Raw genomic sequence first — 26,207 nt, 5'->3', positions numbered from 1 at the left:
TTAGGATTTTTAATCTGTACTCTGGTTTTCTACATGGGGCAGCAAGGACACCCAGTGAAATATAGGTTTGGAGTGCTAGTCACTATAAGTATACGTTAACCTTAAAGTTCTACAAGTCCTATTTATAGGCCTCGCCTGACCCAGCGCATGCGCTGGTCTGGCGAGACTTATTGAGAGGGCTCCAAAAAGTGCTACCAGGCCAGCTTAGAGCTACAGTGCATGTGTGCGGGCGCGCGCGCCGCGCTTTACCGCTATTACTTTCACTTTTGCTGCCGCACGGCCGCTTTGATGTTTGACCGCGATCACTTTCACTTTTGCGGCCGCACGGCCGCTTGGCATAGCCAATAGGTCTCGCTTTTGGGACCTTTATAAGTATTTAGTTATGCCACTGTTGCATGGCTAAACACTTATAAGGTCCCAAAGGCGAGACCTATTGGCTATGCCAATGCTTGTTAAATATGATTCACCCTGCCTTGTGGGTGACAGCGCCTATATAGAGGACACCTGTTAATGTTTTAACGGGAAGTTTTGACCTGATTTATAGGCTATTTTGACAGGCTGAATTGCAGTTTTTACACTGCTACAGTGAGGCTACACTAGTAAGCCTGAAGCCATGTTTGTACTGCCACTATAGTGGATGGGACAATAAATACTGCAGTCCACTGATGGAATTTAACGTCCAGGCCCTGGGTACACTCTGTACTATATGCTAGGGTTTCATCAGATAAAATTTGCAAATTAGGTGCATACCAATTTCATCATGTTGAAAGGAAGTGTGCAGGCACTTTACCCCTGGTTAGCTCGGGGCAAAGAGCACAGAGTTCTACAGCCAGCAAAACAGTTAAGGCAAAAACCTGGGGGTACACCATGCAAAAGATGGCCATTTCCAACAACTGGGCTTTAAATTCAGTATTGTATATAGAGGCGTCCAAAAGAAGCCATACATATCAAAGCAATGTGTTTGCCCCTACTCACTAAAGCCTACATCCGAGACTTGCGGCCCGAAGCGGTTGTGCCCCATTTGTGATCAACACATGCGGGGCCAGTCTACACCCCAGTTGGGCCAGGTTTCCCCAGTTATTCTTGCTTTGTCCTACCCTTACTCAACTGCCTCACACTACTTACAGATACAGACGGAACAGATACGTCACACTTGATGCAGAAGAATACTTCCTGTACTTTACCATTGGCATCTACTCATGCAAGCACCAAAGTAAGACAAACTTCATATAACATCCCTTCGTGCGAATAAGATCGACATTGAAACGAAAACTGTATTGTAACGGAAATATTGTATATTGTACGACAATCTGTGTTGTGTATGACAATGGTGTTTGCAATGGAGTACTCATTACCTGGGCTTGTAACTGTTTTAATGCATTTGCATATGAAATAATAATAAAAACAGATTTATATTAAAAAAAAAAGAAGCCAGTCGTAACAAACTTAAAACCACGCACTGTTGCCCTCCTTGTGTACAATTTGATGACAATGTAATTTTAGACGTTCAAATTGCCCGCAAGAGGTCTTATGCTAGGTTTGAATTGTAAACCTATGGCATGCTGCTACCATAACTTCTGATTCCTTCTGCAACTCAACTCAAATTATTATTGCTGTCACAGGCCACTTGTAAATGTCACAATTGAGCACCTAAAAAGAGTCCAAGTTTCAAAAACAAAAACACAGGTAAAGTTTGTTCTCACATACTTGTGAAATTTTTTAATGAACATTTTATATACAGTAAATTAAGCACTTATGCTGCAATAAATATTTCACGATGCTATGAGCATTAAATATATATTACATTATTTACACATACACGAAATAAACAATGGCATAGGATGTACAAGACATAATTTTAAATTTCGCATTTTAAACTCCACAGGTTTATTGGCGAAGCACATGGTAAACTATGCACAAACGCACAGTAAACAGCCCAAATATTTAGCACTTACAAAACGATATGTACTGCCTACACGAGTGCCCACTATGTCTCTCTCCTGATTGCTTCAGTCTGACACTCTCGCAACCTGGACAATTTCATCCTCACACAGTCTGTCCTGGATAGCTTCTGCCATCCCCAAGGAGGCAAAAAGTGGGGTCTGCTCTGCACTGCTCACATTCTCATTCTTCTGATGCAATTACCACATGCCCTGAGGCAATGAACTATGGGGACTATATTCTCATTTGGGTGAGAATATAATCTTGTTTATAACTGTGGAAGTAATATAGATAAATTAAATAGGTAGAACTTTTCCTCAACTCAAGCGATATTTGCTTTTTTCTTTCAGTACTGATGCACTGCTTTTGTACTACTGTATTATAGTATTTAAGCAATGTTCTCGCAATTTTTACTGATTACAAATTTGGGTCAACAGAAGTCATTTGTGCTAGTGCACCACAGTAATGCAGATACAAGGACAGCGGATAGGAGGCAGGGATAACACCAGCTTTCTCCCAAAATATGGGGTCCCATTGATAAAGCAAGTGGTCTGTGGATTACTACTTATGGAAGAATTAGCCTCTCCTTAATAGCATGCCTATTTTATGTATTTGGACCCACTTCTGGTAGTTTACAGATTTAGTTATAAGTTATGAATTGACGGGGACCCTCAGCGTTTATCCCTTGTTCTCTAACAATATTTGGACTTCTAAGAGGTTTCATGTGGAGTCTCTAATTGGGGCCATATTGATGGTATGAAGTAGTTAAGAGGTAGAGATCTATCAAGCAATTTCCAAAGTTGAAACCATTTGGTGAACAGAAAGCAGTCTGTAAACTCTCTGCCAGAACTGCATCTTAATACTGGATTACTTGCAATTCCATTGTCGTCAGCTTCCTGATTCATCTCTAAATGTTGCATTTCTGTGGAAAATATGCCTTGAACAAACAGCCGCCCAAGCACAGGTATACACACATTTTTTGTAAGACTCAGAGAGGCTGTCACTATTGCCATGTAGTCGAAGAAGGCACATAGGGCAGATTGGAACATGAAAGAAAGGACAGTGGCTGTTGGTGCTGATGACAGCTACCTCTGAAACTGAGAAACTATCTGTCTCCTCACAATAACAACATTAGAGTATGAATCCTCAAAGGGCTGTCCTACTATTCATAATTAAGGCTGTTCAACTTATAGATGCAGTTGAAAGCACGGGAATGAAGAGTTTTTGTATCAACTACTTTGGAATGTATTTTTAATAAGAGGTAAATTATGAAATCCTTGGAAATTAGTTGGTGCCTAAAACATATTCCTTCAATACAATGCGGCATGACGTCACCCGAGCAACCATTCAGAACGCGAGTACTTTTGGAGACTTGTGTGGAACAATGACAGATAGGTGAAAAAGCAGCCTGCCAATGTCTAGCTGTCTCACCAAAAACCTCGGGCCAGGCATCCAGAGGTATTTCAAAAGCATTATGTTGCGGTTTAAAAAAGATGAACTGCAAACGTTAAGAATCAGGCCTACACTTCAGAGGGGCATCTCTCTGGAGCCCTAAAATAGAAGCCGCTGCTGCATGTGACCATGGAAAAATCATGTTTCCAATCAGAAACAGTACGCTGTCTCTTATTGTGTCCAGATAGACATTTCTGTGTTGTCTCCTTACTCTTTTCTGTGACAGTGTCTGGAGTGGTGTGGACATTTGTCTCTGTTTCTGGCATGAGATCTGTCTCTAGAAGTCCTTCTCGTGGTCATAAACACCCACTCCACCTGCCTTTCTGAGGAAGGAATCACAATCTTTGTTTTTGCTTTGTGATTCCTACCTTTCTGAAACTACAGATCTTGACATCAAAGCTGATCTTGGCAGGTAGTGGATGTTCTAGGATCTCAAGAGAAGGTAGAATGATCTGGTACTGAGAAGAAAAAACAAGTGTTGAGTCTTCACAGCATTCTGTTAACTGTGGATTCTCTGAAAGAGCAGTTTGAGGGGCCAAATGTGATTTTTAGAGTTACATTTGAAATATAACTTGCACTATAAAAGAGACAAAAACGCCACCTTCATGATTCATGTTTTGTCAAGAAAATCATTTTAAAAATTAGTTTTTTAATCTACAAAAACGTGCGCCAGTAAAGCACACATAAGGAGAGATCAGTTCTACATTATTTTTGTTGACTACAAGGTGATTGTTGCACTGATTCTGACATGTATTATTATATCTATGCGTTTTACACCTGCAGCAGTTTTTGGGCTTGAGACCATTCGCACCTAAGGGCGCTGATGTTAAGGATCTTTATTTTCCTCACCACGACCATCAGAATCATCTATCTTATTAGCAGCATGCTTTCTAGGCCTTGTAATTTTTTTTTATGCTTTTCGGAGGGACAAAAATCCACTGCGCTCATGATGTATAGAACGTATGTCTGTGTCACCCGTGGCCTGAGAATCTGCACATTTTTCGTATGTGGAATAGAAGGACCCAATTATCTGGACTATGTGACACATTTTCTGAAACCACGGCCTATGCGACCTGCAGTTTTTTCACCCCCGTCTAAAGACATGTGAAGCAAATAGTTTGCTCTGTGTTCAATATCTGAAATCCTCTTCACTCATTGGGGCATATTTTCTAAGAAGGGACGGAATGCGGCGTTAGCCTTCCTGGCTTAACGTCACACTCCGCCAAGAATATGGTGCAGCCCTGGGCTGGCGCTAAATTTAGCAGCCTAGTGCCAACGTAGACACCCTTGCACCATAGTGCAAGGGTGTCTGCGTTGAGGGGAAGATTTTTTATGTGCAGGAAGGTGTCCCTTTAAAATGGCGTTTTGTAATTTCTATGTGTGCTACTTGATGCAGCCCACATACAAATTGCAAAACTTAATATTTAAAAAAAATAATTGTTTATGTGCAGGAAAGGACACCTTCCTGCACATAAACAATCAATGGCTTTTTGCTGTTTCCTATGTGTGCTGCATTAAGCAGCACACATGGAAACAGCACAAACGAGGAGAAATTAAACATTTCTCCTCGTTTTGCCAGGTTAAAACCAGGTTTTCCCTGGTCTTAATTTTTGTTTTGTTTTTTTGAAAAAATTTTTATTGTGCAGAAAGAAGGTTACAAGCACGGGCCTACAACCACCAGGGCCGGCCGCTAGTAGGTAAAAGATCAAACAGTGCAATCACAATGACTGGCCCACCGGGGCTCCGCACCCTACAGAAGAGCAGACTGCACATAGAGGAAATCAGGATACACCCTTTTAACATAAATAACAACTTAAAACAAAGGCGAGGCAAGAAAACATAAGATGGGCGTCGGGCCACAGCAGGGGAGCGTCCCTATCCGACCACCCGATGGCAGTCAAAGAGCAGGGAAACAAAGAGGTGGGGGGGGGGGGGGGAGAGACGGGAATACAAATCTATACTCAGATGTGCCAGATAAGTAAGGAACCATCAAGGATCAGGGGGACAAGGCTACATAAGACGTTTCCACCAGGGGGGGAGCACAAATACTTCCACGATACGCATTCCACTGCCCCCAAATTCTGTTCCAAGCCCCGGGTTTACCACGAGCCACATACACAGTCTTTTCCCTGAACATGCACCAGTCCATGTTCTCCTTCCAGACAGACACGGTGGGGGGCCGCTGCGAACCCCAAAGCTGCGCTATGTCCCTCTTTGCTATCATGTTCCCCAGGGCCGCCCACCGAGTCTGGGCCGCGTTATAGTCATTGGGCTCCCACACATTCAGCACACAACGACGCACCTCCGGCAACAGCGTGACCCCGGTGACTCGCCTCATAACCTCATGCACCTGACGCCAGTATTCCACCACCTCGCGGCACTCCCACAGGATGTGGAGAAAGGTGGCACTGTGCCCACAGCCACGCTTGCAGAGCCCGTCCTCAGAAAACCCCATCGAGACCAAACGGGGACCCGTCACGTAAACGCGATGGAGGATCTTAAGCTGGACCAGACGGGCCGGGATGGCCACCTCCTTAGGAGATGACAGCGCGGACTGCCAGTCCTCGTCGTCCAACTCAACCCCATCCCCCGTCCATGCCTCCCGTAGACGCACCAAGAGGTCAGCCCGATTATTTATCAATTTTTTATAGATCAAAGAGATAGTACTATCGGGAACGTGACCGTTGAGTATGCGGTCCTCGAGGGGCGAAGAAACAGGGACCGTGGACCCTTCCCCAAAAACCGAGAGCAGGGCATGCCGAACCTGGGCGTAGCCCTGGTCTTAATTTTGCTGCTGCCTCCTATTTTCGCCTCCCTCGTAAATAGGGGGGGGCAGCATCAAAATCAATGGGTGTTGTGGTGGAACGCCCACTGCAAAACCCACTGCCGTCCCCTTTCACACTAAGTATAGTGTGAAAGAGTGCCTTATTTAATGCCTTGTAAATAAGGTGAAGCTCCAATCGCCACTACAACGTCCTGAAAAGTGGCGTTGTGGTGGCAATAGGGGCTTGTAAATATGCCTCATTGTGCTTTGGGATTACTCCAGTCTGTTCACTCACTGACATGTCTGAGCAGTCTAACTCAGGAGAACATGTATTAACATTTCACAAGTAGTAACACTGGACACCCAAAATTCAAACTGCACGCTGCCCACAGACATGCATCCTTTTTAACTGCAAACGTAATGCTGCTTTCAAGGTAGCCACTGACTCTGCAATATACTTTTTACACTGTCCATTTGCCGTTCTTTTTTCGCAGATTTCTTGCAAATTGTTTCTTTATACAGAAGTCTTTTAAGATGCTTTCCATCGGTTTTCAATGCCAGTAAGTCATATTAGGTTTTGGCCATCGGTCATGAATAAATAGGAACTTATTGCTTCGCGAAGTCCAAGGCTTACAGGAGACTCTTCCTCCAAATGTGTACCTTCTTTGAATAACACAGCACTGTGAGAAAAAAAAAATTAAAAGTTCATAAATGTGTTGCAACTACACACATTCAGTTTTTTAATTTATAAATCCATTTGTGAGCCGTTAGCGCTATCTTGCCCTAGCACCTTTACTGACAACGATTATGCACTGTGAGAAAATTCAGTAAAGATAGCATGTTCTGATACAGTGCACGAAGGGCTATCAAAGTGCTCGGTACAAATGAAGCATGGGTCATGGGCACCATGGTCCACTCATCATACAATGAAATCATCAAAGGTGTTGTGAAGCCAGGAAAGAACACCTGTCCACAAACTGCTCCTATACAAGTGCACTACCGCCTCCTACTTCGATTCGCATAAAAGTGTGTATATTGTACGGCTCTCACAACGGGGCAGATTCACAAGGAAAGGGACTCAGTGCCTGCCGCAAGCCGTTTGGCTGCGCCGCACTGAGTCACTTTCAAAGCACAGGGATAAGACATATTTACAACAATATGTCACATCTCTGTTGCTTCCTTCTGTGCTGGCGCACAAACTGTTAGCATGCGCCGGCACATGCACCCTTGCACCATGGTGCAAGGATGCCTGCGTCGTGGGGGAGATTGGTTATGTGCAGGAAGGATTCCCTTCATGCACATAAAAAAATCAGAAATGGCGTTTTTCAAGTTCTATATGTGCTGCATTAGCACACATAGAACTTGCAAAACGTCATTGTTTAACTGATTGTTTACGTGCAGGAAGGGACACTTTCCTGTACAGAATGCAGCACACCTAAAAAGAGGGAAAAAACTAGGAGAAACTAATACATTTGTCCTCGTTGTGCCTCAGTACGCCACCCCTAGGGTGGCGTAGCATTCAGACGCATTTCTAGATTTACGATTTCTCGTAAACCTGGAAATGTGTCTGGTTCCATGAGTATTGCATTGGAACACCCACAGCAACACCCATAGAACGCCCCTTATTTACAAGAACACGAAAAGTCATGCAGGGTGGCTTTTTCTGTGCCTGTAAATATGGGGAACTAAAATGTGCCGCCGGTGTGTCACAAAAAGTGACGCACTGGTGGTGCAAAGGGGCTGGTAAATCTGCCCCAACATGTTTAGCAATACAAAGTGCTTGTTTTCCCTTTATAATAGACAAAAGGGCAATCCAGTATTCCCTTGAAGGCTTGGGTAACCAATTAAGTAATCAATTTAAAGGACCCACAAAGGATTTGTTTAAACAAAATAATTAATGATTTAGAAAAACACACATTCACCCTGGTTGTAGATTCACTTTACATATTTTTCAAAACCACAAGTCAGTGTGTCCACAACCATGGTGAATGTGTTTTTTCTAGACTGGTCCATTTTGAACTCTGCTGTATACATTTTTTGTATATTAATAAATATTTTTTGAATATCAAATATTCACCAATAACACTTGCCATTGAATTATTTTCGTTCGGAGAGTAATGTTCCTTCGCAAAATGGATGTTTCATACAACTTTAAAGTGATGTATGGATGTCATAATTTGACATATTGAATTTTCTAAATCATTATTTGTTTTCTTTAAACAAATCCTTTGTGTTTTCCCTTTAGGCACATTTTACCTGCTTGGCACTGTGTGGTTAATAGTAGCTATTTGGTGAGAGTGTAAGATCTGAGTAAATTCTGCAATGATGCTCACTATAGACCTTTGATGAGCCTGTCAAAAATATATAGTTCATAATTTAAAATCTCCAGGGGTTGTGAAGATCCCCAGCAATATAGTTATTGAAACCTACAAAATACCTACCTGTAAACATTGTGTTGGATATAAGCTATGGGTAACTTTGCACGAATATAAATATAAAAGTAGCATAACCATATATTTTTTTAAGTACCTTCCTTCTAGATACATTGTTAAGAATTTAGCTAGGAATACCAGAGATTGCCATCTGTAGTCCCAACAAATTGTCTCTCAACACTGTAATTGAACATGCTATCACATACGGGGACATACAAATTTGCAACAATGACACAGCTTTCACTACCATGCCTGTCAAATCCCATTACTTCAGACAGATGATGTGTAGGTATAAAGTCCACTCTTTAGAATGCAGTCTGAGAGCATTTCAAACTACAGAAATAAATGTATTTATACAAGACATTCTCCTTCTGGGAGCGTAAAACTACATGACATGGTCAGTGATCCTTTTACCTTGAACTTTGAGACCAATATGGGTTCCAAGTTGAGATGAGCTTTAATTTGTGAGGCATTCCTAGCATATATAAGAGGGTTTGTCTCTCTCATTAAAAGTGTATTTGCTAAAAGCTGCCCCAAATGGAATCTTCGTAACCTGTATATATATTAAGTAAATTGGAAAATGTATCTGATCTGCAATTTGGGAGGTACCATCTAGCTACGAGGACACTGTAGAATGGATCATTAATTTTCTGCCACAGAATGCTTTGGCTGGAAGATATGCAACATGGGGTAGACCCAGCAGAGTTCTGGTATTGTTGAACTGAAAGACTGGAGAGGTGTTTAAGACGACATGGTAAATATGCATCACATCTGCATAGCACTATTAAAAGCTATATACACAGATGATGTCCATGCCTACTATCTGCTCTGGTGTTAGCGCTAAGACGCCTGCGGGTATTTGTTGCACTTAATAAATCTTTATCCTATCACATCATGTGTGTAAATGAGGTTGCATCGAATATAGAAAGAACGAGACTTCAGAAGGTGGGTTGGGGAAGATGGGCAGGTTCCTAAGGAGGAAATACAGTAATTGATGGAAGCTATGGAGTCATTATGATCTAGCAGATTTCCCAGACAGCCTTAGTGTAGAATCCTACAAGTTTTATGCACTGATTTTAGCCTCTATGTTAATACAGTCTAGCATTAGAAGCGGGTGGTTTCCCCTCTACAATTCAAGATGCCCGTATCACAGTGTTTCCAAAATCAAAATAAACCAAATTCGCTGATGATTATTGATGGATAAATAATGGCCATCCAGAGCAGGTGAAACTTATACCCAGTATCACCAGTATACCCTCTAGTAATCTGAGATGATTTTCAATGTACTTTAAGCAGTAAAGACATAGATGAAGGCAGTGGTCAGTACACTGAGTGCAGAGAAAGTGCTGATATTGTGGATCTCTGATGCAACTACTGCAAGATTTACTAATACACCAATCGTTTTACCACTGGTGAAACTTCAGTGAATCTCTGACAGCCATAGCGGGGGTAAATGGCATGGATTTTGGAGTTTCAAACGACAGCGGGCACATACAACCATGCCTGATATTGGCATTGCTGTCTGAAATGGCAATTAAGCCACTGGACCAGACTATTCAAATTGAGAGTAGAGTGAAGACTGTAGAAAAAGGACTGGAATCTCACAATATGTAGATACTTGACATATGCACATAAGGCACCCAGCTGGAGGCCTTAGGGAGGTTTTAGGGATAGTACACCATTCTGGATAGGTATGTAGCCTAAGGTAAACTGGGACAAATCAGAGTTGTTTTCACTAGATGCCTTGTGGTCGGAGAAGGTGTTAATCAGTGGTGCTGGAACAATTTTCAGTGTGGGGGTGTTGCCATCTATGTCACATCACTGAAGGTATAGGTTTTGGAAAAATCCAAGTGTCACACAAAAAATAAGTGTAGCAAATGAGCCAATCCCATTCAGCAGGAGAGTGGTATCAGTGTAGTATGTAGCCGGAAGTGCATTTTGGAGCACACTATTGTAAATATATATCTAAAGCGTGGTGTGGTTGCCCGCTGTCATTTACATAGAGCACATTTTCCATTGAAATGGCCACTAAATTTGCAAAGACATGCAGATTTACTGATAAAACTATATAGTGCACAATTGATAATGTGAAGAAATAGGGTTTCAGCAAATATTTTTAATTTGTGCAACACTAAGTCAAGCGTCTTCATTTGTTTTGATTCTATTAAAATCTTTGTTTCGATCAAACTTCAGAATAAGAAAAAAAAAATCTACACTTGTACATGTGTAACTGCTGATATATTTTGAAATATTTTTACAGTTCATTTACAGGCATTTACATTTTGTAGTGTTAGAAAAAAATACATTCTAAGGTCTTTCCTTTCACAGTTCCAGTACAGCAAGGTTGTCACATAGTGCACTTTACAGAATCCTCTCAATTTGCAGTCAGAGAAGGAAGAGTCAAACATCCATCTTCATGTTACAAGAAAAAGCAGCAATTTGTCAGAAGATAGACTGTTATTTGACCTGTGTCTCTGAGCGCACAGCAAATGTGACAAGATAAATCTTTAAAGGCATCCTCATTTCTCATTCACCTTCTGAACTCTAGCACAGTTATTTTGGGGGAGCTGCTGCACAGGGAGCACAGACGAGGAGCCAAACCAGAGACCAACAACCAGGCCCGAGCACACGCTAAGCCTTATCACCAACCTCTCCCAACACATCTTAACACCCGCAGAGGAAGCCATCCTTGAGAAAGGTTTAGGCTATGCACCCACGTCCAAGTTGGATAAATTCAAACTACATTGCGAACTAGCTGAATTTTTCCGCAAACTAAAACTCAAGGCATTCTTCGAGAATACTCCGATTCTCCCTGACCCCATTGACCAGGGGGCCACCACCCTCCGGGTAAAATCTACATTCATGCCCCCCCCGAGCTCTATCCCCCCGGAAATCTTGGTATATGAACAAGCGGTGTTTAAGGAAATTGAAGCCCTTGAAGAACCCCACATATTTCAAAACACTAGTAAACAAGAACGGCTGGCCCTACAAACACTGAAGAATAACCCTGATATAATCATCAAACCCGCTGACAAAGGGGGTGGCACAGTAATCCTCAACAAAAAGGACTACCATCACGAGTGCCAACGTCTACTCAATGACACTAAGAACTACGAACTGCTCACTCATGATCCCAGTATCTCACTCAAAGCGAACATCCAAACCCTAGTAGGAGAAGCTGAACAAAGTGGGCACATTTCTAAAAGTGAGGCCAAATTCCTGACCACCACCCAAGGAAAAATACCATACTTTTATACTGTTCCCAAAATCCATAAGAACAGGTTTCCCCCCCCCAGGTCGCCCGATTGTTTCAGGCATTGGGTCCCTTTTGGAACCCCTCTCACGCTTCTGTGACCACTTCTTACAACCCCTGGTCCAGTCCACAAGCACGTATCTTAAAGACACCAAAGATTTGCTAGGACTCCTAGCTAACATTCACTACGATCCCGAAAGCTCTTTTTTGGTGTCGCTGGATGTGGAAAGTCTGTACACTAGCCTCCCCCAAGATGATACCCTACGTGTTCTTGAAGAGGTCCTCAATGAGGGTGATTGGCAATACCACACGCCCCCCTCTTTTGTCCTGAAGTGCGCTACCCTCGCACTCAAGGAAAATTACTTCGAATATGAGGGTAAGCTCTACCTACAGAAGTACGGTACATCAATGGGGAGCGTTTTCGCTCCCAGCATAGCGGGCCTGTATGTTTTTAGCTTTGAGACCAAACACCTGCTCAGCAACAACCAGCCACGCATTCCGCATATCAAGTTCTACAAGCGCTACATTGATGACATTCTCCTCATCTGGGAAGGTTCGAGCGAAACACTCCTCACCTTCTGTGACTGGCTAAACACGTGTGATCCTAACTTGCGCTTCACACACAGTTTTGACAGATACCATACCACCTTCCTGGATCTCGACATCTATGCAGTGGCAGGAGGACTCATGAGCAAAACACACTTCAAACCCACTGCACGTAACTCCCTCCTCCACTTTTCCAGCTTCCACCCACGGGCCCTCCGGGAAAACCTCCCGTATGGCCAATTTCTGCGACTGCGCAGAAACTGTAGTGATCCCAAAGACTACAAAATACAAGCCCAAGACCTCTGCCTGAAACTGCACCAACGCGGTTACCCAAGGCACATAACTAAGACCGCCAGTAAAAGGGCCAGAAATCAAAACCGAGACGGTCTACTCACAACGTACCCTAAAGAACCAACCCCTCCCCCACTCACATGTGTCACCACGTACAACACAGTGTCCAACAAGGTTGCGCAGATCGTTAAAAAGAACTGGAAGATCCTCAACACAGGCCACCTGAATTGGGAACCTCCCCTTCTCTCTACTAAAAGGGCAAGATCCATCAAGGACACCATTGTGTCTACCAGACCAATGGCCCCAGCCAGACCTCCCAACACGGTACTCAATGCCTGGGGCCTCCCCGACATCAAGGGGCACTACCCCTGTGGTAACTGCAGCGTATGCCACATCACAGAGACAACCAAGCAGCTGAATTTGGAACCTGGGAAGACATGGGAGTTACGAAAACACACCAACTGCAACACAGAGAATGTTGTATACCGCATCACATGTCCGTGTAATCTGACCTACATTGGGATGACCACCCGCAAAGTTAAAACCCGTATCTGTGAGCACCGCAGCACCATACGCTGCAAGAAAAACACCACTAAAATGACAAACCACTTCCTGGAAAAAGGCCACACGACTAACGACATGAGATGGGTGATACTTGAAGCCTTGGACAACAACATTCCCAACATTCAGACTCGCCTCCTAGAACAGGAACAAAGATGGATATATCGTCTTTCGAGCCACATCACTGGCTTGAACGATAATATCCCTTGGAACAGCCTAAGAAAGTCCTGACTACCTGGGACCTCTCCACTATGCCTTTATCCATAGGCTTCGCCACGTTTTGTTCCCATTCTGGCTCATCTGGCCATCTTAGACCCCCTATTTTCGCCTAAGCCCTGGCTCCCACTCCACGGCTGTCCAGGGATGCATGCGCCACCTCCCGCGCCCCATCCCGGGCACTGAATAGCATTGCCTCTTCTATTGCCAACCAGGCTCGCACCCTGTGTGGGCTCTCCCAGTAACCCTGGGTTCCTCTTACAACACCCGCGTCTGATTTCTTCTAACATGCTCGCTAGACGCTGGATATTCTCCCTAATCTCTGGCGCCCTCTCGCGCATGCGCGCTATCATCACGCTACTTCCACACGCATGCGCGCTTCACGCAGTAACGAACTAGCTTGCTAGCCCTTTCGCGCATGCGCGCCATCATCACGCTACTCCTACACGCATGCGCGTTTGAGACAGTAACGCCCTAGCTCGCCAGCACGAACGCACGTATACAATGGCGCTCCTCCCTATTTAACCTCCTCTCCCCCCGGGGTCCGTCAGCATCCAGGACTTCGGGAGGCCACAGTAGGTGCAAGGCGATGGTAGCTTCACAACCAAGTAAGGTGTCTCGTATTTGCTCTAGCAGGATACCGTCTCCTTCCTGCCAGCCTCGCTCTCTAATCTTGTTGTTTCTTTTACCAACAGTTCTGTTGTAAGAAGCGCCCCCCTCCCACTTCCTGCACAGCGCCTTCACTCAGCCATAGTGTAATTATCCTTTCCCCCTGCTATTTTGCGCATTGTTTTATCGAGCCTGTGCCCATCACTCTTCTTCAGCGCTTGGAGGCTCCATTTAGCCCCTCACTTTTAGCGCACTCTGGGCCTCTCACCATATACATACCTCATTCAGAGGTTCCGCAACCATTGCCAGCAGAATCACTTGGCGCTGTTCGTGTGACTTTCACTTATAGTCCTATGTAGTGCCGCGGTATCTACCACTTGGCACCCCTAGTCCACAGAACGTTTTACGTATTACCTAGCATTCCTAATGGTCTTGCCTCCGCTCTTTTGCATAGCAGCATGATACACTTCATATGTATGTGTGTCACCCACGGTACGCTCATTGAAGACAGGTTTGATCATTCACAGCACATTAAACCTATTTGTATGTTGCCTGCCATCCAGTGCACCAATGTTGATTTCTCATGTGTATTGTGTGCTGTCTTGTTTTTCTTCCACAGGTTTGCGCCACAGTGTCCGCTAATGTGTTGACACCGCGTTCCACACACCTTAGCGAGTGTGTAGGTAACTCATATTTTTAATTAATTTCTTTTTTCACCACGTGGCACTTCACCTTTTGCCACTCACTTCACACTGGTCCTGATGAAAGCTCCCCATTACTTTTATTCGAGAGCTGAAACATGTAGACCCACCACATAGCCAACTAACAGATAATTATTTCTCCATTTAGTTGCATCACATATCTTTTTAACCAATACCCTGAGCCGCCAATAATAAATCTTCTAATGGTAAGGATTCTCAGCGGTATTTTTTAAATTATCACCACATCACATTTTTGCACTACACCAGCTCCGCTGTAGTCAGGCGTCGCAGCACAACCGGGAGGCATTCGGCCACCCGGTTGGGGCCCCAATGATGAAGCATGACACCAACCAGGTTGGTGTGTGAGGGGTCTTTTAACCCACTTGGTGGGTTCCCAAACATTGCTTCATTTGACCGTACCACACTACATTGGGCGTGTCCACCTTTGACAAAGCTTATCTAAATCCAGGGGATACGGACACAACCCCCCCTAGTTGTCCCTAGCTCTCCCTTTTGTTCTTGATAGGAGCTGCTGCATCCCCAGCACCCCTACTTCCAGCAGCTATGAATCTCAAGACTCTAAATAATTACGGATCAACGTTTGTTGAGGAAGAAAGGCCACATACTGCATCATTTATATGATGTATTAGACTTGCTTCAAATAAAAGTAGGTAGGTGGATAAGGCTGCCTAGATCAATGGCAGGGGGAAAAACATAGCAAAGATGCTGTGCTCCGGAGGCTTGTTTATGAGTTCACTAAGACACGGTGTATTGCTAGAGCTGCATTTTTTATAGGGTGTCAATCCTTCCTCTCGTATTGGCTTAGGCTTGTTTTCATTCCAATGTTTGGCTTCCTGATTTGAAAAGGCGAGTTGCACAGGGGTGACTGTTAATGCTCAGCCTTTATATGTAACTCATGGCATTATGTCTCAGGGCGGGGGATACCAAGCCTGCATGTTTTGGTGGAAACCAGTGGTGGCTGGTGAACTTTCAAAGTGGTAGGTCAAAAATCCCTTTCTAAAACTGGTGTCTTGTCCTTAAGGTTAGTCCCCTCATGAACATACCAATTACATACATTTTGTCCCATCCACACGACATAACGGTCTTACACAGATGACCTTTTACCTAGTAGCTTACTTCTGTGTCTCCGACATCAGACTCTTGGTACCATATCTCAATCCCTGTACCTGACGTACATAAACCTGTCCCCAGGAACGGCAGAGTTATTCTGTATAAGGGTCACTACTTTTTTCATCCATGGCCAACAGCCAGCTGTGCATGACCATGTTTGTTTAGAAAAGGATTAGTAGAAGATTAGCAAATGTTTTCAAAACATATCGCTTCTAGAAGAAACCCTGGAGTTACCACTGTGGTATAAAAGACCCTCACTCCCCCTTAGAAAAGAGAGAAGAATTCCTTTCAGGCTGGACCGAGACTCTGCAGGCTGACCCTTCAACAGGCAGAGACCTGACATCCCTTGCGGGGTGCCATCCTCAACGCAGAGACGGGGTCCTTCATTCAGAACCATCAGGTGAGGGGTTAGCACTTTCCCCTAGGGTTTCTTGGCTCCATTAGGACATATCTTAGCACTTACATATACAGGCTCCACCTACATATCTAGGCTAGGTACATTTAAGTAGGCTATGCATCGTAGGAGTACGCCAATGCTATTGTTTTATATAATCTGCTTTTATTCATCTTATTAGCACTATGGTAGAAATGTGCCTACTATTTACGATATTGGTACTAGCGGTCACATTTGTCTGCTCCTGTCTTTTGGTTGTCGCAGCGAATATGTTTCATACTAGACTGACACTTGATCAATAAATAATTATTGAAACCGTTCCAAACGTCATTCTTACTGTATTCTGAGAAAAGCAAGCACGAGCGACTGAGTGAAATGATACCGTATTGTTTTCCATGATACCTGAGAAATCAGGGTTGTCATGTTCAGTGGTTGCCAGAAACTACCTACACCACTGTAGAGCACAGGGCGGTGGTAGTGGCACCATATAGCTAGCTAGTCTAACGGCTGACTTCTCCTGTGGGGGTGTTCAGAGTCTATCCACACACCAAGCCCTTAGTTTAGGTCATCCAAAACTCGCAGGTCCTGGGGGGTCCTAGGAACTACACGACACTGGAACAAGTAAGCTAGTGAAGAGAGTGAACCTGAAGTCCTTGTAGAATATTTGGGGGTGGGTATAGTTCTGTCCACAAACAAACATGGTGAAATGGGACATTTACAACATAATTTACACTTGCATTTGTAACAAGATCCAGAGGTTCTAAAGGAGTACTTCTGTGTTGTGCCAAACATGCTTTACCTTCATGGGGAAGTCTTGAAAGTCTCTCAAAAATCATCTCAAAACAGTGGCAAAACCATGAACTTTGTAATGAAATTTCCGTTGAATTCATCCGTTTATCAGACAGCTACCCATAAAGAACCTGCAATTATCAGGATTTCTTTCACACAGAGATGCACAACATCGTAGGTCTGGTATGTGTCTGTTAAGAAATGTCATTGCACTTCACAAGAAACTAAGAGTTCCAAGAGCCATGTGTTCCTACGCTTCAACTTTTTCCCCCACAAAGCACAGATTATGAAAACCTTTTTTTCTTCTTTTTTTTTATTTTTCAGTTTTGAAGATTGCAAACTCAGACATAGAGCACTGGGGTACTCTACCACAGTAACAGTCACATTAAGCAAGGTCAGATTCCTTTTTTTAGGCATGGGAGAGATTTGGTAATTTGCCCAGAATCACAAGATATGTTGTTCTGATGGAGAGACTTTGAACTTGCTTCTCCAGCTCCAAAGACGGCGCCTATGTCCATAATACCACACCTGACTTCGGAATATATACGTATTAGAAGAGTGGTATGATTATGGAGGTTCTAAGAAGATCTTTTCACAACGCAGTGCTCAAAGTCTTTCAACCACAGTTCAGACAATGCAGGGCAATGGGACTTTTAGACGAGGACTACAGTACAGTGAGCTCAACAACGCTGTATAAGGCCATGATCCACAAGTGGAATATTTCAACTGTACCACAAGTCACAAAGGCCATAAGGTTTATTGTTAGAAGAGAGGGAGAGTGAGTGGCTGTGCAGGCCACAGATAGTGCCTTTCAGAGCGTTCTCAGAGAGGGCTTGCAAAGACCCTTGCGACTCCTGTGCCTTGGGCTTCGGGTCCTCTCTAGGGTCTTCTTCTGCTTCAGTGGGCTCCTCTGCTTGCTTGGAGCCTGCCCTGACTCTCCTGCATGTGGTGAGTCCCTTGGACCTTGCTGGTCCCAACGTTGCTACTTCTTCACTTTCCATGCTTGTTGCAGCTGCCAATGTTTGTTGGTGCTTCGGCCGAACACCTACCCCCTGTTTCTCAACTTCCGACGTGGGACAGCTCATGCATGGCTTCCTCAGCATCACCTGGTCCTCACAGCTGCAGTGACAAGTTCCCCCTCATCGCTGCTGCATCATCCAACTTCCGTGGGCATTTCTCTTCTGTGCCTCCTGGCCACCTTCTAGTGCCTCTTTGCTTGCAGGCTCTTCTCGTCAAGAATCCACCCTTGGATTCAACCGGACTCTTGCATAACCTTGTCCAGCGGCATCTTTACTAAAGTCCTCCTTTATGGTCTACGGTGGTTTCCGATGTCACTTCACACCTATGCACCCGGCTTCCCTGGTGTAGGTATCTTGTTTCCTGGGATATCCATTGGTGCGGTGACTCTCTATCCTTCTGTCTTCTACAGGGTTTCTTCAGGGTCCACTAGGAAGGGTCCTTCTTCAAAACTGCAACCACGAATTTCCCGTTGACTTCTATTGAGAACACTACTGTGTTTCTACTGTGCGCACAGCCTCGGTAAGTTCCTGGTTACTTACCTTGGGGGGTTCTTTGTGTTCCCAGCTCTTCTGAGTTTCCTGGTCCAAGCCCCAACTTTGGTCGCAGTTCACATTCCACTTTTTAATATTTGGTTTGGTTTCCACCGGAGACCATTGTGTATTGTGCTTACTTACCTATTTGCAATTGACGTATTGTGTGTATTTGTGTTTATATCTTCAGGTAGGAGATACACCAATGTGTTAGTGAGTGTTGCGTGATAAATAAACATATTTTCATTATATACACTGTGAGGTTCTTTTCCATTTCACCTACACTACATGATTAGATCTGGTAAAACAAGCTGCTTAACACTCCTTCTGGACTAAGCCTGAAGGCTGCTCTCCACAGCAACCACTTAGAGAGCTTTCTAAGGTTGTCTAAGACAACTAAAATCACCATAAGGGCTGTCTGCATTAGTGCAAGATGCTTCACTTAAATAAGTTTGCAACATATACTAAGCCAGCCTCCTGGAGATGGGCAAAGAAAGAATGGCCCGAGGTGAAGAAGAAAGAGACTGTGAGGAAAGCTGAAGGGTGCATGAGTGCAAGCTGGCCTGAGATGGGAGTGGCTACATAATTATCTGTGGAAGAAGTGCATGGATATATGTATGTGCATGTACCTTGGAATCGATCTGATAGCCTTTCATTCACAAAGAATTTCTCAAAGGGTAGTGAAGAGCCCCATAAGGGGAATACAGAAATAGAAAGACTCATAACCCTTTAAAACGTAATTAAGACTGGTGTTAATACATTGTTTGAGACTGTGGTTCAAGACAATTACAGAGCAGCGACTGACAATTTGGAATTGAAGTTTCTGCATGAAGAGGCGAATAGGTCTAAGATCCTGCGGACAACACGAGAGCCACAAGAGTCAGTGCATGTCTATTATGGGAGATCCACCTTGTGAAAGCCTTAGCAGATTCATTTCAGTGTTTGTGCTTGGTTTGCAGCCTGAACGTAGTTCTCAAATACAGCAGAATGTGATGTGCTGGCAGATTATATCACTTTTTTTTTTTTTTTTTTTTTTGAAACCGTTTATTACAAGACTCAAAAATATACAAATATGGGCCTACAACCTTCCGGCCGGCCGCTAGCAATGAAAGAAGCATACGATATACATTTATAAAACACATGGTGCTGCGGCTGAGCATGCACAGGAATTAACATCGTTGCGAGCCACACTATCCAGACCCCACTATACGGTTCCATTTTAAACTTAAAGAACAACAAATACAAACAAACCCACAAGGCAATCCTCAATCGGAAATAGCAACACGTGCTCCCCTAGAGGGGGGATCCTAGCCATCCATAGGAATCTCAAGAGGGGGGAGAGATCAGAGCTAGGGCTGGGTACACCCAATGCCCAGGTACCGGGGGGATGAGTTGGCTAAGGGGACGGGGCCGGCGACGGAACAGGCAATAACGGTGGAGCACAGATTCCCCCGCGGCAGATTATATCACTTGATGAGATTTTGAAGCATGCCAAATATTGCAGTGACACATGCATTGCAAAGCAAAGAAAGATCAAGGAGAAGTAAATGGCGTAATAGAAAATTGCTCAGAGAAGAAGGCAGAGGTGCCCCTTTATGTCAAATTTGGGTTTTGATTCTCTTTCTGAGTCAGGTGATAATACAGGTGTGTAAGAAGTTTGTGTTCAAGGTGGTGTTCAGTATGTGCAAACGAAAAGGATAAGTTACTTACCTGTAATCCTGGTTCTCTTCCAGGGGAATACTCATCAAAGTCATAAGCACTTGATAGTCCTACCCACATGGGGGTACCCCGGAGCACCTATCAAACACATTATATATGTATTTTTAAACCCTTAAAAAGTACAAAGTACTCTAAGACATACAGGGGTTCTTACGAACCCCGCCAGACCCAATACACACAGCAGCCCAGCACTCTGTGAATCGTTAGCCTCCTTCTTTCTGAATAAGGTAGAAGGCATTTTCTCTTCCTTCACCAACCAGCAAAGAGGGGTGGGTGAGGTTTTAGCTAGGCCAAAGTCCATGGCCATCAACACTTCACCTATATTAGAGGGTTTCACACTATTTGAGATTCAAGATGTAACCAACCTTCTGATGGCGACCCGATCTGGATCTTCCCTGGACCCCTGTCCAATGTCGGTGATCAAAAGCACCCCAGATGTCATTGCCTCCATCCTTACTCCTTTGTTTAACATCATCATTGATTCAGGCCAGTACCCCAAAACCTGGAAATCAGCCTCTGATAAAAAAAAAAAACCTGGATCCAAGTGATCCGAATAACTATAGACCCATCTCACGACTTCCATTGCCAGCAAAAATGTTCGAGAAGGCTATCAATGTGCAACTCAGCACTTTCTTTCAGAGCAACAATGTGCTTGATCCTACACAGTATTGCTTTCGTGCTGGACACAGCACAGAGCTAGCTCTGATTAAAGCCACAGAGGAGGTACGAGAGGCCGTGGATCAGGGAGGCGCGGTGATCCTGATTATGTTGGATTTGTCAGCAGCCTTCAATACGGTTCATCATGAAGTTTTGATGGACCGATTATCGATGGCAGGGGTGCAGGGCAAGACCTGGAACCTCCTGAAATCTTTTCTAGCCCATAGAACGCAAACGGTGGATCTGGGGAGGCATAGGTCTAAACCTTTTTCCCTTCCTTGCGGGGTGCCAGAAGTGTCCTCCCTTAGCCCCACGGTTTTTAATATGTACTTCAGCCCGCTGGCAGCCCTGATAAGATCTTTCGGGCTCCAATTAACATCCTACGTGGATGACACACAAATTGTGTTGTCCCTACAGCGAGGCAAAGAAGCAGAAACTGCCTTAAGATGCCACGATTGCATGAAAGCCATAACTAGTTGCATGCCCTCGAACTGCTTGAAACTCAATGCAGGCAAAACGGAGGTCATTATATTTGGGAATAACCCCAACCTCTGGACACAAGACTTGTGGCCTGAAGAAATGGGTAAGCCCCCAACCCCCACTGCGAAAGCCAAGAACCTGGTGGTGTTAATGGATAATAAACTTACCTTTGGCGAGCAGGTCAGTGGGGTTGTCTTGACGAGCTTCTTCCTCCTCAGAATTTTGAGGAAAATAAAAAAAATTCTACCAGAGGATAGCTTTAGGACAGCAGTCTCAGCCCTCATTTTGTCACGGCTGGATTATTGCAATAGTCTGTACTTGAATATCCAAAAGAAACATCTGAACAGACTCCAGCTGGTGCAAAATGCAGCTGCCAGGCTGCTAACGGGCACACCAAGGTTCGCCTCAGTTAGAAATGGACTTCAACACCTTCACTGGCTCACAGTAAAACAACGTGCACAGTTCAAAGCGCTTTGCACGGTTTTTAAGTCTTTGATGGGCAGTGGTCCTGATTATCTGAGAAGACGCCTTCAATGGTATGTCCCTGGAAGAACACTGCGCTCCTCGGAAGCAAAGCAAGTGACCGTTCTCCGAGTGAAAAAAGCTAACTGGGGTGGCAGTAGTTTCATCTTTTGTGCCGCAAAAGCGTGAAACAACCTACCAGTGCATCTCAGGAATTCTACTGAGCTCCTTTCCTTTAGGAATAGGAAGGGGTTGAAAACGTGGCTGCTCTCTGAATAAGCCTTTTTGCGCCTACGGAACAGTTAGACAGTGCTCAGCGCCAGGACACCCTTGGGTAAAAGTGTGCTTTAAAAGCTCTAATAACATAACATAACATATAAAACCACATATATACACGCAGCCTACCTAAAAATAGACTACAAAATGCCAAAATTGCATTTACTTTTTCATTTAAAGTAATCATACACATGTAACATTTTTATCACATAGAACATGAACACCTTTACTTTCGGAACATAGCCTTTCTTTGAATGGTAAAAGGCAAGGGAATAAAAGTCATTGTTTTCCAATAGGCTGCATTGAAAGACATAACAGAGCAAACTGGTGCTGTGCTTTTAAGACCTCCAAAATCTCCCCAATCCCATCATGCTCCATAGGTGACAGTTAGGTCAGGGCTTTTTTCATGGAACACGCCAACATTTGAGGATAGTAACCATATCACAGCTGCTGAATTATGTATTCATCCAGGGAGGAGGGAGGGTTACTTATGACTTTGATGAGTATTCCCATAGAAGAGAACCAGGATTACAGGTAAGTAATTTATCCTTTTCTTCCAAGGGATACTCATCAATAGTCATAAGCACAGATAGAATAGCAAGCCCATCCCTTACACCTGCGGACGCATACAAAATCTGCTGTTAGCAGCTAAGGGCACATTACCCAAACACATTCCTTAATGAGGCCTGCCTCACTTGGGTATCTACCCGACTGTCTGAATCCAAACAATAATGGCAATTATTTATTTGTAAACGAACATGTTGTATGAAACATAGTTATATATTGTGCTATGGTATATTGTGCAAAGTTCATGGTATAGTACTGTACATGGGGCTTAGACCAGGTGATGTGATTGGTAGATGGCTGTGTCTATCATAGGTGGAATTTAGCCATGTCGTTTTTATGACAAATTTGCATTATTTAATGGTCAGGGTTTGTTTGACTTGTGGGTTAGAGAGTCAAAAAAGACTTTATTCGACTATACAAGTCATAAAAGCGCATAAAAGCTAAAACAATACAAGGGTTAAAATCTTGAGTTAAAAATTTTGTGCAATATGGCAAGATAATAGACAAATAGTCCAAGGGCGTATTCCATAGTGTAGCAAACATAAAAACATAAAATTCAGGTAATTTTACAGACATTTAAAATCATGTTGAACCCCACACATCACATTTAACCCAGGTACAACTATGTGATTGGAAAAGTATTCCCATTTTCATTTTTCAACCGTGGTTTGCTGAGATCAGATATGCCACATCCACCTTAAGAATTTTGACACCAGGAATGCATACCTAGAGGAAGGATAGGTGCAGAGAATTCGCAAAGCACCACTACATAATCTAGTGCTTATGGTCCTACAAATCTGCACCAACCAAACTTTACGCGGGCCAGGTAGGCGGGGAAGACAAATAGCACATGCGAATACGTTTCTGCATAGTCAATACATATGTGGCAATATTGTTCTCAATGGTGGACAATTTGGATGTAAAACACTTTAGGGGTAAAAAACCTTATCTGAGTTGAAAATACAGTTTCCGATCGAGGGGCTTTGTGTAGTGGCATTCCAGTAGTGCTCGAGGTTCGGACGTGGTTTTATCTGCAGAAATACCCTGAAAGTGAGGTAGAATCATAGCGCCTGATCACTTTATGCGCAATCATTCCCCAGTATGTATCCTTGAGTGAGTCTCTTGACGGGAACACAGAGCTGGAAAGAGAATCCCACAAATATCGTAGGCCCATCTTATTAAGATGGGTATTCAAGTCTCGCAACGAACTGATTTTATGGAATTGATCTGTGTCAATAATATCCCTTTGATCCTCAGCAAATACATCCAGTTCTGGTGTACACCATATTCTGCACCAATATAGAATAGGCCGTAACCTTGCAAGATCCACCATAGCTTTCCTGCCTAAATCGTTCCTTAATGGAAGGATGGGTGTGCTGTGTGGGAGACTAGTTATTGCTTGCAGGAACGTCGTCTCAGCAGTTGGTAGCTTTGACAAATTCTCTAGACCCCACAGCTCTGCACCATAAAGAATTGAGCTTACTACTTTGCTGTTATAGATTTGGAGCACCGGGCTGAGAGGCTTTGTCAGGGAGGTTTTAAATTCTTTCCTTAGGACACCAGCTAACTGCCGATGTTTTAATGGCATGGCTATTTTATGTGGCTTCCATCTCATATCCTTCTTTAGTTTGATGCCCAAATAAACAAATGCATCAACCTGCTCAAGGGGAAGCCCATCCATCATCAATCTACCCTTGAAGGATCTGTGCTGATTGAAGGCCATGAACTTTGTCTTAGCTGCATTTATCTTTAAGTTTCGTAAAACACAGAATTCTTCATAACTTTGCAGTGCACGCCGTAGTCCGCTTGGGGTTTTAGAAATAATCAGCGTGTCATCTGAGAACATTAAAATTGGGATCTTTCTTCCAGCTAAAAAAGGTGCGTCAGTGTGGATAGCAGCAAGGAAGTTTGCAACTCCATTAATAAATAGGGAAAACAATGTGGGAGCCAACACGCATCCTTGACGGAGGCCCTTTTGAGCTACATTCCCTCATCGAGCGAGCGATGAGGGAAAGTAGGCCAAGTGGCATCCCCATCTCCTTCAGTACCTCCCACAATTTATATCGGGAGACCAGGTCGAAAGCTGATTTGAGATCAACAAAGGCAGCATACATGCTGCCCTTGCCGAGGACTAATGTCTGACAATGCATTAGGACAAAGCAAAAGAACTGGTCAATTGTGCTAATATGGGCCCTGAAACCTGCCTGGAGGGGGCTAAGGATGGTGTTTTCATCTATCCATGCGTAAACCTTGGCCAGGACAAGCCAGGCCACCACTTTTTGTATGGAATCTGAGGCTTATTGGCCTATAATTACCAGGCAAGGATTTGTCTCCTTTTTTCTATACAGGGATGATCTCCGCCCCCGCCAGATGTCCGGGATGAGAGCACCGTGGACAATGGCTTTGGCTAATAGTAGTATGTATTGGGTTCATTTGGGTCTGTCCTGCAAAAAGATATCGGTAGGAACACAATCTATCGCCGGGGCTCTACCTCCTGTGAGTGCTCTAAGGGCAGAACTGACATCTGCCTCGTCAAATATTGTATCAGAAGGGTAGGGGTGAATCGGTAAAGGTCCACTATCCTCTGCTTCATCACAAGCATATAGAGAAGCAAAGTGACTAACCCACACACCTGCATCACATGATTTTTCATGGACTGAGGTGCTCCTCCCCTACTGCATTTTACCAAATTCCAGAACCGCTGGGCATTGTTGCTACCACAAGCTTGTTTTAATTCCAACCACCTACCTTCATCCCAGGCTTTTTTGTCACAGAAAGTAGCTTTCTTATAACTGGACCTATCAGTTCCCACTCTGGCAACATCACCCCACTTGATTGCTTCACCAAGGGCGCCATCGTCGTGTCTACAGTCAGTGTTATACCAGTGATGCTTTGGCTGAGTATCTTTCACCCTAGTCTTGCTCGGTCTTTGGAAATAGGTGTGCATTTTTCAAAATAATAGGTTATGCAACTGTGTAAATTTATTTAGCGGCTGGTGGTTAAGGAGGCATGTCTCCATTGCTTTTACTGTATTTTCCATCTCACTAATCATGGAGGGTAATATTCCCGGACCATCTAGGAACCGGGCATCAAGCGCAGGAGCGCTATAAATTTCCTGGCGACATCTCGCAGCGCGGTACGTGCCTGTCTTAGCCCGTTAGAGACCGGAGGAGGCCGGGCTGGGCCAGGTCTCTTGGCTCCACATTCCTGGTCGTGAAAAGATAAGGCACTGTTTGTTTATTCATTCTTACACTCCTTTCAAGCTACAGAAAACATATTGTGCCAAACCATCAAATCATGGGGTAAAGAAAAACAACAGCTGGAGGCACGGGCGGCCAGTGTTATCTCCAAAGATATAGCTCTTACTGAAAGAAGGCTATCTCTGGAAATAGGAAAATCTACCCCGCTCAAACATT

The 26,207-nt window shown here is 44.0% G+C and overlaps 1 protein-coding gene across 1 annotated transcript in view; it reads right to left on the bottom strand.

Annotated features, from left to right (window-relative positions):
- Positions 1-1,692: 1,692 nt before the first annotated feature.
- The window catches only part of LOC146812046 (src-like-adapter 2), a 335,850-nt gene continuing 311,335 nt past the window's right edge, over positions 1,693-26,207 (bottom strand). Inside the window, exon 8 of the mRNA XM_085619021.1 lies at positions 1,693-6,837. Within this exon, the coding sequence (XP_085475147.1) occupies positions 6,723-6,837 (115 nt within the window). The 3' untranslated portion in view covers positions 1,693-6,722. The remainder of the gene's footprint in view (positions 6,838-26,207) is intronic.

The sequence above is a fragment of the Triturus cristatus genome, chromosome 7, assembly GCF_964204655.1.
Source record: "Triturus cristatus chromosome 7, aTriCri1.1, whole genome shotgun sequence".
Classification (NCBI taxonomy): Eukaryota; Metazoa; Chordata; class Amphibia; order Caudata; family Salamandridae; genus Triturus; species Triturus cristatus.
This window is presented reverse-complemented; position numbering and strand designations above follow the sequence as displayed.